Consider the following 18,294-nt stretch of genomic DNA (forward strand, 5'->3'; position numbering starts at 1 on the left):
TACGATAACCTGTGAACATAACCTCAACCAGATTGCCAGATTGACGAGCAACTACCACCATCGGTACGCTACGAATAGAACTTACCAAACTCGTTCCGGTCGATCATGAGGCCCTTGGTGACGATAATCGCCGCCAGCCAGGCCTGCACGGCGCACGCTATCAGGCCCCAGTGCGTCAGGTAGATCCACCATTTGGCGTAGTGGTGCTCCAGCATCGGTTCCGAGCGGCCAATGTCCAGCGCCGAGCAGGCCAGCACCGCCAGGAACAGGATGGCCACGATGAGCCGGTACATCAGGTAGCATATTCCGACCTGGGTGTTACTTTGCCACTGGAAGGAGGAGGAAGAAGAAGAAGACGGATGAAAACACGTGTTATTCCAGGTGGGCCGGAAGCTGGACCGACCAACGAACGCCGTCGGCACAGGTGGTTGATTTATTGATGACAAAGTTGTGTTTAGAATGTGTTGTGGTTTGGCCGGACATGGTTTCGGAACTATGCCAGCACCGGAAGTGGGGCGTAGTACATACATAGAGCAGATTACATGCAGGTACGGCTAGTGTAATTTTGTTTTATTCCCTGTGGGCATTACATAGTCATAAATCTAAAAGTTTCATGTTTTAGACACCAAAGGTCTAACATTATTTTAGCTCTACTATCACAGGATATTGAAATTGATTTTCACCCTGAAAAAATCATAAAGTTTAAATAACCTCGTGACCTTCTCGTCATACCCTCTTAGACTATCGGCATCACTCCATTCTCCCGTTAGACACAATGCCCGTCATTATACCTAGCTCATAGCTCGGGTATCGTGAGTTGATTGAAACATCATGTGACACGGTGACAGTGGTCATGAAAGACGTGTACGACGATCGTTCGACATGCGATGTAAGGCGATACGAATTAAATAATAATTGAGTATAACTTTTATTCTGCGAATTTGAGTGTGTCCGGATGTTTGGTCTAGCGTGATTGCAGGTAGATTTGTTTTTTTTTTGAGGGAAATTAACTTAATTTGTTTTTATTTTGCTTTAAAGCAAACATTCGTGAGCGGAAATTTGCGAAAAGATAACATGTGTTAAAAAAACTTGAGTTTCATCCGTTGACTTTCTTTTTATTTTGGATTGAAATGAAAACTAATGACATGATTTAGTATCAATAGTTTTTATCAGAGTTAGGCCGTTGCAAATATTTTTTGTAGTTTATATCCCTCGGCTCTGGCCAATGTCGAGGAGGGGGGGCAAAAAAAATCAAAAAAAAAAGGAGGGGGGGGGCAGTAAAATATAAAAATTAATATTGAAATTACAAGCCTACATTTCAACATTTGGATGAAAAAAGTGTTTTGAAATTGATTTTACACGCGTCCAGTTGCTTTCCAATCATTAGTTTTCAAAATATCGATGCATTAATGGATTTTTTTTTCTCGAAAAAAAAAAAACTTTTCGTGGGAATGTAGGGGAGAGTGGGGAGACTTGATCCCCGGGGACACTTGATCCCAAGCCTGTATCTCGTCAGTATGTGGGTAAAACAATTAGCTTTGCACTAGAAAGTTGTGCGAAATTGACTAAAACTCATTGTAGAAAACAAAGAAAAAATATTAAAAAATGTTTAAATTGAGTTACACACATTTTTCTAAAAAGTGCTGCAAAAATTTCCAAGAGATCTTTTTTCTTTGTTTTGATAAGTATAGAAAGCACTCAAAAATTGTTCAAAAAAATATGTTTTATACATGAATTGTTTGATAAACATATCAACTCCAAAACCCTTACGCATTTGACGTTAAATTTATCGTCATACTATTTTTACAATCAATTGTTTTAAAAAAGTGCGTTTAGGGAGACTTAATCCCTGCATTTTACATTCACTGGAATCAGCCTCAAGATTAAATAATTGGTCTGGGTTTTCGTACATAGTTTCCTTTAGTACAGTTGTACATAACTTACTGCAGTTTGAACCATTTTTCAAAAGTTTTATAAACAAAAATTACCAGCTTTTGTAAACATGCTCAAATTTGGTCTAAAAATTAAAATTTTAAGTTTTTAAATATTTTGCATGCTAAACTTGTAATATTTTGAACACAAACGTACAGGTTTAATGTGAAATTGCTGTTACTTATAGAAAATTAAAAGTTTGGATGAATAAAAAACATTTTGCTTAAGATTTCTTCAAAATGTTGAAAGGGGGATCAAATTACCCCCAACATTTTGAAAATGTCGGTTTTAAATATTTTTTAAAAACGCTTGGCATAATTCGAAGAGTTTATCTGATGAAACACCCTTATCAGCCAAACATAGTTGAATGTTTAAGCTTTCAATTCACGCAAAAAGATCATAGTTTAATGAGAAATTGACAGAGTTATGTGCGATACAAAAAAAGGGGATCAAGTCTCCCCACTCTCCCCTACATTGGTAATTCATTTAAATTTCAAATGTTTTCAAAGGAAACATGCTAAATATGATTACGCAGGAAAATGCATTGCTACTGGTTTTCGGTTGATTAAACTTTAATTTCCTTAAACCGGCTCCCTGGCTTAATAGTTACGGCTTCTGCCTCACAAGCAGAAGGTTCAGGGATCAAATCCCGGTCGGTTCCTTTGAAATTTGAAATTTGGAATCATGAATTTGAACTTTGAATATGAACAAAAACGAAATGAATGAGGCGGGATTCGAACTCACGCCTTGGGATTGGTGGTCATAAACTTTGAAAAATATTTGCAACAGCCTTATCTAATCAATTTAAAAATATATGTTTAAAAAAATCGTACAGTTAAGAGCGAATCCACGAACAGAGCATACCCGTTGGTACGGGACGTCGTTAGGAACTCACCAATCTTCCTGAATTTTCAGAGGTTGTTTGGACATATAAAACAAGTATCTGGGCCAAATATGAGCACTCGTGTGTCCTCGTGTATGGCGGGCTCACTCGGATTTTGATAGGTTTTTCCTCAGGAACAATGTTTTCATACAATGAAAAATCACAAAAAAATCGTTTAGAATTCGCTATTTTCGATTCACTGAAAAACGGTCTTTTTTCATAGAAAATATTATATTTAGTTCTAAAACCTTGGAAAATGCGTTCATATTGCCCCGTATTTCACTTTAAATCAGGGATGCCCAACCATTTGGCCCTGCGGGCCAGATTTGATTTTTCTGAAACAGTGGCGATAAAAGTTGAAAAGTTAAAACTTTTTTTTAATTTTTTTTTATGATTGGGTTCTTTTAGAGTAAAAACAAAAAAAAAAAACTAGTGTCGCAAATAAGATTTATAAATCTTGATTTTAAGAATTAAAAACAAAGATAACTTTCAAAAATTGTGTTCATTAGACTTTTTATAATTTTAGTTTGTTTAAAATAGTATTGACGAATGAAATTAAATACCTTGAAATACCTTTTATTAAAAAAATATTAAAATTTCAATGATTGTTGCAATTTTGATAAGTTTAATTTCCGCAACACTACAGTATAAAATAATCAATGAGATATAAAAAAAAATATTTAAACGAAATTTGAATTCGTAAATCCTTTACAAAAAAAAAAAATTGCGTTGTTGTGCACCTTTACTCAAATATTTAAAAAATTTAAAAATGATTTTAAACAAACTCAAAATTTTAAAAGTGTAAAAATATACATTAAATCATTTTCAATTCGTTATTCTTCGAAATTCAAAGTTTATGAAAAAATATATTTTTGTTCCCTTATTTCTGACTCATTTTTAGACATTTTTTAATATCTTTAAAATATTTGCAGCTATCTACTTGCAGTATAAATAATTTGCTATTTTTAAGGATTAAAAAAAATATCACTAAAAGTAGGTCTGGAAAAATACATTAGTTTTTGATTACTTATTTATTTACAATAAATAGAAACAAGAAAAAAAACTTTAATCTGAAGTAAACAAAGTTAAACTGAGAAATTTTAATTTAGTGTCTTTTTGTACATTTTTAAGACAACAATCCAAGTTATTTCATAAATTTCACATTTTTACGAAATGGATAATTTTGTTTTTTTGCACCATTTTTCAGTTTAAAATATCAATATAGAAATTATAAGAAATAAATTCAAACATGAAGGATGATTTTATAATATGTAAAATTTTGATCTCAAGCTTATTTATTCAATTCAGACAATCAATTGATTTATTAATTTATATTTCACGAATTTCTTTAGGGTCGGTCATAGAACTATTTTGAAAAGCCGTCGCGGGCCGGATGAAATAGCTTCACGGGCCGGATCCGGCTCGCGGCCCGACGTTGGGCAGGCCTGCTTTAAATCAAAGTAAGGAGTCCTCCCAATAATGTTTTCTATTCATATAGATTCAGAATGAAGTCATTTTTGAAATCTTTGCGATTTTTATTTTTAAAAAAATCTAAAAACAATTTGCCACCAAAATCAATATTTTCATCTTGTAGGCAAATTATTGATTTTGCTTATAAATAACTGTTATTAAACAATACAAAAGGTTTGGAAACATATATAATACAGCTGGCAGTAGCTGAAATAGTAGTGTAAGTAATACATTGAGTTTTTATAGGGTATTTTGAAAATTCGCCATTTTTATTTCATTCAAATGGCTCTATCTTGGCACTGAAGTGACGAAAACTAATTGTTCAAAAAGGAAAGTTGTTCAAAAGTTACACGTTACGTACAAGATGATGGTATCGGTTTTGGCGACAATTTTTTTAGATGATTTTTCGAGAGAAATTTGTATAAATTTCATGCTACAAATTTCATTTTTCCAGCTTTAACTTGCTGCCAATAAAAAATAACGACTTCCTGGATCAATATGATACAGCTAATTATTGATAGGACTTCTAACTATGATTTAAAGTGAAATACGGGGCAATTTGAACGCATTTTCCATTTCAGCCCGAAGCCCATCCCCTGGCTACGGGCCTGCTCAACTGAGTCCGAGAAATCCAGGTTTACAAAAGTTCAAAATTGTGATAAGATAAAACATCACTGGATTGGGGAATACATTTGAGAATCATAGTTCAGAATGATTTAAAGGCTTAGCCGAACAGTTCCTCAACTGGCCTATAAATCACTCCAGAAAGTGCATTTTGAAACAGATCCATTTGATTTTGCATCTTGCATGAATAAATCGCACTTATGCTCATCCTTTCGACTTTTTCTGAGGGCACGTACTTTACTGGCTGTAGATTTTTTTCCGCTGCAAAGTTGCTGAAATCGATTACAAATGATCCAACCATTCATTCACGCTTCCTAGTCCTCTTATATGTGGTAGAACGTATGGAGTGTTCGCTTTACAATACTAATGGTCACAAGGCACTGGAGATTCTGAGTATGTGCACATGCTGGTTGAATTATGAATATATGGTAGATCCTTTAGAATCACACTGAAAGTTGGCATTTATTGCATAGAATTTTAGAGTTAATAATAAATTTAAACACTATTCTATGTACGGATATGTACAATTGCGTTTTTGAAAATTGTACATTTAAAAAAATCTGCTTCCTTATTTCAATCTTAGTTTTTTCAGTGCACCAAGTTCGATATTTTCCAGCAGACACACGATGAGCTGTCGATAGCCGGGTGTTGGAGGAAAGAGCATTGGGAATAACCTTTCGGTTTCATCCGAATATGCCAGCTTGTACCAATCATTTTAGAACAAACCGCACCCGGCACCCGGCAGGTTGGTTGATGGCTCCGGGTATGACTTCCGGGCCGTACAAACACACACACACACATAACCATAACCCAGAACTACACACACACACACACTCGCTCTCAACAACGTCGATATTTGTCCTAATTTTAGCACATGTGCGAAAGCGCACCAATCAATTAATTGCAAGTTGCAACATTTAGGGCGCCAAAGATGGGTTCGGACCGATGCGATGTTGTTTGCCAACCTTGAACTCAGCCCACAGCGTTTCTGGGGTGGAACTCGGGCTAAGGTGAAAGGTCGAAGAAAAAAGTGTTCAAGTTGCAAACGTCTACGTTATAACGGTGTTCAGATGAAATGTCAATATATGAATAAAAAACAGTGTTGATTCATAAATTATTTTTGAAAATATTTGGAGATACCTTCAAAAATAAATCCCTACAACTTTGTGTAAAACAAATAGGCCATTGAATATATTTAGCCCCTACCCACTCCACCCTTTTTAAAAGTTTATCCGAATAATTATAGGACAAAAAAAGGTTTTTTTCTAATCTTTAAATTTTAATGAAAACTGAAATCATGTAATTTAAATTTGTATATCGTTTTATTTGATCTATTCTGGAAATTTCAATCGATTTTATAAATTATTTACAAACAAAATTATAAATTCTCGATGAATCCTAGTCTGCGTTTAAAAATTGCCCAAGTTGGCACCATTTTTGATCCTTTTTGCCTTCCTCACCTTACTGAGGAAAGGCTATAAAATCACTCGAAAAAATGAGCTTATTAGTTTGACCTCGTAGACCCACCTTCACGTATACATATCGACTCAGAATCATGTTCTGATCAAATGTCTGTGTGCATGTGTGTAGGTGGGTGGACAAAAAAATTGTCAATCGATTATCTCCGGACTGGATGAACGGATTGTGACCGTATTAGTCTCATTCAATCCGTCTTGAGGTCCCATAGATCTCTATTTAAAATCAGTAAGTTTAGTAAAGTACTTCAAAAGTTATGCTAGAAAAACGATTTTGGCGAATGTCCGGAAGATTGTAAAAAGGGTGGTTCTTGCAAGAAAACATATCATGTTATACATTTTCAGAAAGGCATTAAAAAGACCTTTCCAATGAGTCCAACACATTGAAGATCTGACATCCCTATCAAAAGTTATTAGCACTTAAATGTTATTTATGCACTTTTTGGAGGCCGGATTTCAGATATTGTGATAGAAATATTTCCTGAATCATCCATGCGAACTATCGTTGGATAGGTTTTTTTTTTATCAGACCTTGCCGATGAGCCAGAAATATTTAAGGTCTGTGAACCCTTTCAAAAGAAATGAGTAATAAAGTTGATTTGTTTAACATGTTGCTATTTTTACTGAATCTATTGACTTTATGAATATGAGGAAGGCACCAACCACCTAAAGGTGGATTAAGTAACGTTTTTAATATAATATTTCAATATTTGTGATATTGACTTGTTATTGTAAGCCAATGAAAACATTGACAAGATTTTATTAAATCGTTTTTTTTTTGCGGTAAATTTGCTTTCGATCCCAATAAACATTATTTTAAGGTTTGATCAAATTTCATAGAAAAACAGATATATTAGCAGTAAATTTATTTATTTATTCGTCAAACAAACGTAGACGTATTAAAGATTCAGCGATAAAGCCCTATCAAATCTCTTTTTTTTATTCAGAGACATGACATTAAAATAGAACGTCCAATTTCCCGGAGCTACAAATTTTCCGGGAAATAGGAAATTTTTTACTACTTTCCAGGGTAATCCTGCGAAATTCTAAATTTATTTATAATTGTTTTGATATTGACTCTAATCAATATTTTGCATCAAGATTGTATAGGACAGCAACTTTAATGGTTAAAATAAGTGTAAAGATCAACTAATAGCTTGACTGCATTAACAAAATCATACAACTACAAGAAAATGTAGTTTTTCTAATTTTAAAAGCTCAAAGCGTTTAACCAATAATATAATCTTAAGTATTTTTTGTTGAGGTACATTTTTTCATCAAAATATTTGGACAGTAAGTAAAATGAATTCTCGCTTACTTTTTTTGGTTGTTTTAAACAAGTAATCTAGAATCCATAAATATTCCACAATAATAAAATTGCTTTAAAACTTGCCTTTTTGACCAGTTTGAGAGAATATGGTTTGAAACAATAAGTTAAAATGACGAAAATAATGCAGAAATTAAGTTTTTCATAACAAATAAATTTAATAAAACAAGTAATACTAGTTTCAGTTCTTGAACAAATTGTTAAGCTTTTCAGTTTTCCTTAAAAATCTTACTTCTCGTGTTTGTTTTACTTCAAACAACTCAATATTTTGAAATATTTGGAGCACTTAAAAAATATGTTTGCACTTTTTGGCACCCCTCAAACCATACAAAGTAGGTTTTTATATGATTTTTTATGTTTTTTGCCACATGGTTTTCAGGTTTATAATTGACGTCGGTAAAACGATTTTTCATAGCACAAAAACATGATTAAATTATACGATAAATTAAAATCACGTTTTATCCCATTATTCATTGAAAAGTTTACCTGAATTGTAATAGATTATTTTCATGAAGCATGGTCTATTTCCAGTTGCTTCAGAAATTTATATCATCAGAAAAAAATCTTGATATTAAATTGAATTTCTACATTTATTATTTTTTCAAGAGCATTCAAAAAATGGTTCCAAAAAATATGAAAATGTATACATCCGTTTGAATTTCGGGAATTCCCGGAAAATTTACGAATTTCCCGGGAAACGGAATTTTTTTTTCTACGGAAAATCTCGGGATTTTTTTTTCCGAGACGGGAAATTGGACGCTCAATTAAAAATTAAGTACCAGAAAATTTAAAACTGTATGTTTTTTTAATCACGTCTTGATTGTTTTAACACATAATGTCGTTGCAAATATTTTTCTAAAGGTGAGCTAACCCTTCAAAAATGCTCCAAAAAAGGAGACAGTTTTAAGCTTTTCCAAAATATGAAATTTTGAGCCACAGATCGAAAAAAGACATCAATCTTCTGTTAAAAATTATGTTCATGCGACATCATGGATATTTTGCAAATTATCGGTAGTAGCATACCTGTCATAATATATAAAGCATTTCGTGATGATTTTTGCTTCGGAATTGGAAATTCCCGGGAAATCGACCATTTTTTAACCTCTCGTTTCCCAGGAAATTTGGTAGAGACTCCCGGTAAATTTTATAGTTATAAATATGGACGCAAAATTATATAAACTGATAAAAAACAATAAAAAAAAATCGAAATGATTTAGAACATTTCGTCGCCGTCGTGCTAACTTGTCGTACGTTAATTTTTTGCCAAATTGAGTTAAGAAAGCCATTTTGTGCAGCTCACCTTTTGACCTTCATAGATCCCCAAAATTCGATTTCAATCCTGAAATATTCAACGAAATCCGAAAAAACTCCGTGCATTTTTGTCACCTAACAAATGAAAGTAGTTTCAATTTTGTCGTGCTATCTTGTCGCTCCGAAAAATTGATGTAAGTGCCTACTGGCCAAAGAGATTCCAGGTAAGAACGCGTTTGACGCACGTACAAGATGGACCGCCGTAAACATTTGTAATTATATGGTCAGCCAAACAAAACGTGTTTGTTATTGTTTACATTGCCTGCGCTCGGTTTTGTTTATTCAAGGTCAAACATTAAAACGCGTTTTTCTCGGAACGCCAAAATGGCGGGTGCGACAAGATAGCACGACGATGTCGATTTGATGTTCAAGTTCGAATAAACCAATGCTTCTCTAATCTTCTTATTCAGGAAGTGTTTATGTGAACTTGTCAAAAATTCCAATAACTGTAATAGAGAGAACCTAAATAAAATTTGGACTCAAAAATTTACCTTAAAGCATACTTAGCAGTTACACCTCAGGAATGAAAACTAATGTTTTGCCTTCCTCACTGAGGTAAGGCTATAATCCTGCTCGAAAAATGAACTTTTGAAAAACAGCTCGTAGACCTATATTCATGTATACCTATCGACTCAGAATCGAAAACTGAACAAATGTCTGTGTGTGTGTGTGTATGTGTGTGCGTATTCTCCTTGGTGCTCAAAATTCTTGCCAAGTTTTCTCGGCACTGGCTGATCCGATTTGAGTCAAATTAGTTGCATTCGATCCGGTTTGATGCCCCATACTGCACTATTGAATTGTTTGAAGATCCGATAAGTAGTTCAAAAGTTACGTATAAAAAAGTGTCAGAGTTGCGAATCAGATCTCACATCAATGCATGTAAACTATGTCCAGACCCATCACCCGACCCATCGTTGGTTAGGTTATCAAAAGACCTTTCCAACGAGTCCAAAATATTGAAGTTCTGGCAACCCTGTCTCAAGTTATGACCACTTTAGTGATATTTATGTACTTTTTTGATGCCGGATCTCACTTAAATGTATGTAAACTATGTCCGGATCCATCATCCAACTCATCGTTGGATAGGTAATCGAAAAGCCTTTCCAATGAGTCCAAGACATTGAAGATCTGGCAACCCTGTCTCAAGTTATGACCACTTAAGTGATATTTATGTACTTTTTTGATGCCGGATCTCACTTAAATGTATGTAAACTATGTTCGGATCCATCATCCAATCCATCGTTGGATAGGTAATCGAAAGACCTTTCCAATGAGTCCAAGAGATTGAAGATCTGGCAACCCTGTCTCAAGTTATGACCACTTTAGTGATATTTATGTACTTTTTTGATGCCGGATCTCACTTAAATGTATGTAAACTATGTCCGGATCCATCATCCAATCCATCGTTGGATAGGTAATCGAAAAACCTTTCTAATGAGTCCAATACATTGAAGATCTGGCAACCCTGTCTCAAGTTATGACTACTTAAGTGATATTTATGTACTTTTTTATGCCGGATCTCACTTAAATGTATGTAAACTATGTCCGGATCTATCATCCAACTCATCGTTGGATAGGTAATCGAAAGACCTTTCCAATGAGTACAAGACATTGAAGATCTGGCAACCCTGTCTCGAGTTATAACCACTTAAGTGATATTTATGTACTTTTTTTATGCCGGATCTCACTTAAATGTATGTAAACTATATCCGGATCCATCATCCAATCCATCGTTGGATAGGTAATCGAAAGACCTTTCCAATGAGTCCAAGACATTGAAGATCTGGCAACCCTGTCTCAAGTTATGACCACTTTAGTGATATTTATGTACTTTTTTGATGCCGGATCTCACTTAAATGTATGTAAACTATGTTCGGATCCATCATCCAATCCATCGTTGGATAGGTAATCGAAAAACCTTTCTAATGAGTCCAATACATTGAAGATCTGGCAACCCTGTCTCAAGTTATGACTACTTAAGTGATATTTATGTACTTTTTTATGCCGGATCTCACTTAAATGTATGTAAACTATGTCCGGATCCATCATCCAACTCATCGTTGGATAGGTAATCGAAAGACCTTTCCAATGAGTACAAGACATTGAAGATCTGGCAACCCTGTCTCAAGTTATGACTACTTAAGTGATATTTATGTACTTTTTTTATGCCGGATCTCACTTAAATGTATGAAAACTATGTCCGGATCCTTCTTCCGACCGATCGTTGGTTAGGTAATCAAAAGACTTTTCTAATGAGTCCAAAACATTGAAGATCTGACAACGCTCAATTTCAAGTTATGACCGCTTAAGTGACATTTGTGTATTTCTTTATTGAGAAACAAGCCTTTCCTGACAAACTTCGTTCTGCCTTTATTCGTTTGTTGACGTTTTTGACTTTTTTGCTTATTCAGCCTCCTGTGATCAAAACTTGATTTTATCCTTTCCCATACAATCGGCAAATTTTCCGGAATCGGTTCCAGAGTGGCCAAAGTTGTAACTTTTTGGCGTAAGAACCTTCCGAACTTACCATACGAACCCAACGCAACAAAGAGCATCTCGATCGGACGTTCCGTGTTTAATTGATTCGTGTTCCAACAAAACCGTCGAAATTTTGTATGTATGTATAGAAGATAGATAGAATTTGTGTCCAAACCCATCATATCACCAAATGTTAGTAAAACGTGAGGAAGGCAACAACCACATAGGTGGGTTAAGTTAGTTTTTTAATTATTATTTATTTCTAAGAGGGAAAAGACTTTCGAGCATACCAATCCTTATTATCTTTTTTTTTTAATTCTAAGTAAGTTATTGCACTGTGTTTTTTATGTCAATAATTCATTTTGTGTTTCGCATATCTGTGAAGTTATGGTCCGCCAATTGTGAAATACAACTTTAAACTGCTGCTTTGAGTCGTTATTTATCTTGTTTCAAAAATACCGATACTGGGAAATTATATATTAGTTATTTTTTTACTTCACAAAGTCTGTTAACAAGTTCATGCAGCAAGTTTTTACAACCTTAAAAAAAAAACAATCCGTGGGAATGAAGTTTCGTTAACATTAAAAAAGAACAATTTTGAGTCCCGAAAAGCTCAAGAAACGATCTTGTATTTGATGGTTCTGGAAAAAAAATACCAGGCTACCTCAATTAACGTATCATTGAATAAGTATGCATTAATTTTAACTGAATTTATTGAAGAAACAAATTTAATATTTTTCTTTTAAAGTTATTTTCACTAGTGGCGTACTCAAAAACAAATTTGCGGGTCCCGGGAATGCCCAGGAAATGGCCAAATGTAACTTTCGATTTCCGCGAAATTGAAAATCTCGAGAATCGTCACCCATAGAAAAAAATATGTGAATTTACTCGACACGTAAAAATTAATTACATGTAAACTCAGTTGATGTAAATGTGAGATTCGACGTAAACGGTTGAATCACACGTAAAATCATGTTTTTACGTATAATTGGTTGCAAATTTACATCAAATTGCATTTAAATTTAAATGTTTAATGACGTGCAAAAGTGTTACATCATAAATGATCTAACAATCGGAAATATTTTTTTGTGTGTAGGCTGCCAAATGCATAAAGTTTTTTTTTAATTTATGGGCTTTTTTGTATGAATGACATTGTAACAAATCTTCACAGCAAAAAATCCGATGATAAAATCGCATACAAAAGCATGCACATCACCTTCGTCAAAATAAACACTTAATATTACACACTGCATGTAATTTTTTTGCAAACACAAATAAAAAATTGCAACCGACTGGATTCAAACCCAGCACCACCAGTAAGGACTGGCGCCTTAGCCCACTCGGCCATCAGACCGATGAAAAAAAAAATCTAAACTTTGTCTCAAGAATAAACTGTTAATTTATAAACAAATTTTCAGACCTGCCATGCTTTATGCTGTGCCGATCTGGACAAGCTGTTGCTTAACCAGGAAGAAAAAACTTCAGAGGATTCAGAACAAAATTCTGAAAATGATTTTGAAACTTCCTCCCTGGTTCAGCACCAGTGAACTGCATCAATTAGCCGAAGTTGACACTTTGGATGTTATGTCCAATAAGATAATTGATGCATTTCGACAAAAATCATTGCAGTCTTCAGCTGCATTGATCCGCTCTTTATATAGTTTATAAGTTAGTTTTAAGGTATCCCTTTTCCCTTTTGTACATGTAGGACCTCCTACATTTGAAATCACTGAATAGCGAAAGCTACAATATTTCATGAATAAATAAAAGTTGCTAGTATTTAAAATTGAGGAGAAAAGTCATCGATTGTGATTGGATACTCAATAATATTTTAACTGAATGAATGTACATGGAAAAGAAAACTGATGAAAATCTGTAAGAATAAACGCATATATGAGCTTGACATTTCGGTCACGTAGGTTTCGCATACTGATAGGCTACATATTTCAGGGTGTAAAATCACATAAAATTGCATAAAATAAAGCAATATTTATTTTACGCCTTTTACACGCAGCTGGACTACTATTTTTTAGCTGTGTTGCATGAATGAAATTTTTATGCAAAATGACATGTTTGCCTTTTTAGAGGGTAGGTAAAGGATATTATTAAACCTGCGTACTTTTACGACCGGCTATTTTTAGCTCCCATAAACAACAGCAGCCAACATAACAAATGAAACGGAAATGAACGGGCTGGACCAGTTGGGGCTTTCCCTGCCAAACCCCCTCGCTGCTTCTTCTGACCCTGGGTTTTATTGGCCCCACAACCACCCACACTCACCTGACACAGGTAGAAATGATGCCGTTCGACGTGGTGCGGAGAGTTGGCCCTGTCTGGGAAGCAGCTTCGCCATATTTTGGTAACCATGATTCTGAAAAAAGAGGAGAAAAAACAAGAAAAAGGAAAAGATTAGCAAAGGACTCTCGCTTGGTGAGTGGACGGCACCACGTGGCAAAGGTGGAACAAATCTAATTAAAGTTTTACTTCTCCGAAGGGCTTTGTTTACCTTTCGAGTCTGTGTTTGGGAGCACACAGCAGTGTGTACAAAAATGCAATCAGATAAGAAAAGAGGGTCTTGTGGAACTAATTTAAATGTGGTGTGGAACACAGGTTTTGGTCTGCAAACTGTCGCGTTTTATTTGGCTTGGTGGAGAGGACATCTTTTTTTTGTTGCAAGATTTGTTTTGATATGAAATTTTTAGAGTCGTCATAACCTTGGCAGAATAGTTCCTCAAATCGATACAAGTTCTTTGAACATAACTCAAAGCATTTCATTTGTCAAAGTAATCTGTTTGTCGTTTGATCCACACATTGATTTAAAATTCAGTGAAATGCCACAAATATTTCCATGTCGAATTGTCTTGTCCCTTTTTTAAGTTTATGTTATTACTTGTTTTTGAGAAAATTAAAGTACAAGGTAAGATTTTAACTCAATTACAGAAATAAATAGAAGCTATCATAGGTTTATCTAACCTAAAACTTAAGAAAAAAGGTGCAACTTTCACTGACAGTTAACTTTAATTTTGTAAACTGCAACTGTGGCAAAACAGTATAACAAACGGCGAACTCCATTCGCAAATGGAACTGACACCAATTTGTCACACAGGTTGACAGCTTTTACATTTTACGACCATAGGGTAGGTTTCACCAAATTTTCCATTTATCGCTCGGAAATAACTACATATATGGAAGATATCGAGCAGAGAATAAAAAATGGCATCAAGTTGACCTTTTTTCCTCTGCACTGATGTGTGTATCGTGCATATCAAGTGGAATGATATCCATTGCGGAAGCAAAGCCTTGTGTATTCACATGGCAATTTTCACGTTGAAAGTGTGGTGCCAAAAACACATATTCATCAGTTCAATATTGCATTTGGTGAAACTGAGCTAGTGTTGACGTTTTCGTATTTTATTTTCTCACTAAAATCATTACAAATGATTGTTACGTCCAAAATAAACAAAAGTCTTTCAGTTGCTTGTTTCAAATTTGTGGCACTATGAGTACATTCACTCGTCTGGAAGAGTAGCTTTCCACAATGAAAAATTACTAATGAGATACTTAGGTACTACAAAATGACCACTCGATAGTGTCTTCCATTGCCGGAAATAATTGGCATGCCGTCGGAATATGTACCCGTAAAGATAAACAAATATTGTTTCTCTTTGCAAATTTAGTTATACAGTCAGATAATTATAATTGCCATCATTATCCTCACGCGTATCGCACGTGATTACCTCTGTATGCATGTGTGCTGGAGTGTGTGATTAAATAGAAAGAGGTAGGACAATTTCGTCAAATACTAATTGAAGGCTTGTTTCGTTCGAATAGGCGGTTGTGTGATTGAGGTGGAGTTTTCTGAATCAAAAAATAATTTATGTTTGCTTTCGGGAAAAAATAATTGATTAATTCAATTGTGATTAATTGATTACAAAATTCGCTACTGGATAATTCTCTACCAACTCACACAAAATCAGGAAAATTTGCCCCGACCCCTCTTCGTTTTGCGTGAAACTTTGTCCTAAGGGGTAACTTTGGTCCATTATCTCATAAAAAAAACACTTTAAATGTTTTTGAAACTCTGCCATTTTCCGTTACTCAACTGTAAAAATTTATGGAACATGTCATTTTAAGGGACATTTAATGCACTTTTCGAATCTATGACTCAGAAGGGTCATTTTTTCATTTAGGACATTTTTTTTTCATTTTAAAATGTCGTGTTTATATCTAACTTTGCAGGGTTATTTTTTAGAGTGTAACAATGTTCTACAAAGTTGTAGAGCAGACAAAAAATTTAATATGTAAAAATAAGGGGTTGTTTGTAACCATCACGAGCTAATATTATATAAAAAAATGAAAGCGTCAGATACAAGTTTCTTAAAGTTATTCGTGATGATATAATTTCAAAATTATTTTTATTGAAAAGAGTAGAACATTTTACAAAAATTTCGCTTTTTAACATTCAAAATCGAACCAATGGTTTTGGAGATATAACTAGTTGAAAAAGAGGGCTTATTAGATGATACTGATTTTTTTTTTCACAAAGCTAAAACTTCAGGAGGATGTATCTCAGCAATTAGGAATCCAATTAACAATGTAATTGTTGAAGCAACCTAATAAAATGAAATGAAATGAAAATAAAAAGAAAAAATCCAAGATTTTATTTCAGATCCTCGAAAATATTTTTGGCGGCGACGCATTTTTTGTAATCGCGGGAATTTTTATATTTTGTCCCGTTTGCATCTAAAAAAAAAATACAGATTTTGGCCAGATCTGGTTGAGAAAAAAGTGGAATAGTTTATTAGGCCGTTGAAATTTTTTTCGAAGTTTATGTCACCACCCTCCCCTTTCCCCTTAAAATCGGTTCGAAAAATCAGGGGTCAAACAAAATATTTTATCAAAAATCATCAAAATTTAAAAGGAACTAGAAGTCTAACCAGCTGAAAACAATAAGAAATGCATTTTACTGCGTTTAAAATCTTATTTAGCATGTCTGGGATCGATCATTTTTTTTTTTATTTTAAATTTTTGAGTAATTCTAATGTACAGCACTGCAAAAAGTTTTTGTTTCGGCGAAAAAAAATCTATTCAATACTTGGATATTTTGAAAACTAATGATTGCAAAAGAACTGGGCAGGTGCAAAATGCACTTTAAACATTTTTGCATACAAATGTTGAGGCCATTGCTTGTTCTTTCATTTTTTTTTCAACTTCCTTTCTTAGCAATCGATAAGAATATTATTATTTTTTTATCGCTAGGCGTATATCAGCATCATGTTTAGGGCTATTCATAAAAAAATTGAGTGAACAGATCCGCAAAGTGCCAAACTTTTAAAATATTTTCCTAATTTTTTTTAGTATTTTAAGGTAAAGCCGTTGATCATTTTCGAAGAAAATTGATCATCACTATAAAATATTCTGTATTAAATTCAATTTAACGAATTTCAGCACTAAAATGAATCAGCATGTGCCAGTTGTTGCCTTCTTGAAGCCACTTTAAGAATTTTTGATCTAAATCAATTGTGCTTCAAAATTTATATAATTTTGTGGCCCAGTCATGTACGTCCTAGTTGGCAATCATTGATTAATGACGATTTCCATAACTTTACAAGGAATGGGATAATCGTTACCAAAAGGAATCAGCATGTGTAGGGCACTATTCAAAACAACTTGTTGAAGGAATTTTGTCAAAATATTGAAAGCGATGCAAAATTTATATCTTTGAACGAAAAATCATGACAATGCTGGAAGTCTTCACGTTAAGTAATAGGTCTTAATAATTATGTTTTTTATTATAAACAAAATTTCAAAACATTATCTATTTTCAGTTCAAATAGGAACAGAACAACAAAACTATTACAATGATTTCCAAATTGAACACTGTAAGTCCCGATTTGCCCCAGTTTTAGGAAGTAACTTAAATGGAGATAAAAAATTATTTGAAACATTGTTTATAAACGAAACAACAAATTCTAAACTCATCTAAAATTTTAGACTGACTTAAATTTTTCACTCAAGAAATTTATTTATGAGAAACTTATTCAATCTGAACCACATTCCAAACCTAAATTGCGGTTGATAAAAAAATCTAAGCAAATAACATAAAAAATCAAATACTTTTTAGCGATTTTAAAACTGCTGTTTCTGTTCAGATCACCATCACCAGTTAATGCTAATCTACTAATGCTATCATTTATAGCTGAAAAACTTATTATCCTTGGAAAGATGTTTAAACATTCTGCGGTTCTAGAGAGCGTCAGTCTTGCTACTGCGCAAAGTGCGGCGATCTGTTCTGAACACTTTGATTAGCGCAACGCATTTCACGACCACGTGTCACGTCAGGATACCTATGGAGCGGCCGTGGCTGACTGGTTACGGTGTTTGCTTTGTAAGCGAATGGTCTTGGGTTCGATTCCCATCTGCTCCCAACGAGAAAGTATAGGAAATATAAATCTTGAAACTCTGAACATGAACGAAAAATCAAAGTCGCTCGAGTCAGGGTTCGAACCCCCGTCCTTTGGATTGGTAAGCAAAAATGCTAACCACTAGGCCATCGCGACTTGGTGAGCTATGATTGGAATTAGGAATTCAATTACTATTCAACTATATACGCGCTGGGTCCTTGTCCATTTGACAAGGGTTCGGAAGTTCTAAATAACGTTTGAATCCGATTGGTCCAAACGTTCTTCAGGGCGGGGCTTGTCGATAAAGCTGAAGTACCTCACGCTCGGCTAGCCAGCGTAGAAATGGGTCACCGAGGCTCGGCAGAGCTAACACCTTCCAAATGCCTATGC

The 18,294-nt window shown here is 34.3% G+C and overlaps 1 protein-coding gene across 7 annotated transcripts in view; it reads right to left on the reverse strand.

The window, feature by feature from the left end:
* Nucleotides 1–18,294, reverse strand: part of LOC6032945 (protein rolling stone) — a 130,698-nt gene that overhangs the window by 21,235 nt on the left and 91,169 nt on the right. For all 7 annotated transcript variants that reach the window (XM_038252231.1, XM_038252230.1, XM_038252227.1 and 4 more), the window contains 2 exons: nucleotides 13,781–13,871; nucleotides 86–329 (listed from right to left, as the gene is read on the reverse strand). In XM_038252231.1, coding sequence (XP_038108159.1) covers nucleotides 86–329; nucleotides 13,781–13,867 — 331 coding nt within the window. In that variant the 5' untranslated portion in view covers nucleotides 13,868–13,871. The remainder of the gene's footprint in view (nucleotides 1–85; nucleotides 330–13,780; nucleotides 13,872–18,294) is intronic.

This window comes from Culex quinquefasciatus, chromosome 2 (genome assembly GCF_015732765.1).
Source record: "Culex quinquefasciatus strain JHB chromosome 2, VPISU_Cqui_1.0_pri_paternal, whole genome shotgun sequence".
Taxonomy (NCBI): Eukaryota; Metazoa; Arthropoda; class Insecta; order Diptera; family Culicidae; genus Culex; species Culex quinquefasciatus.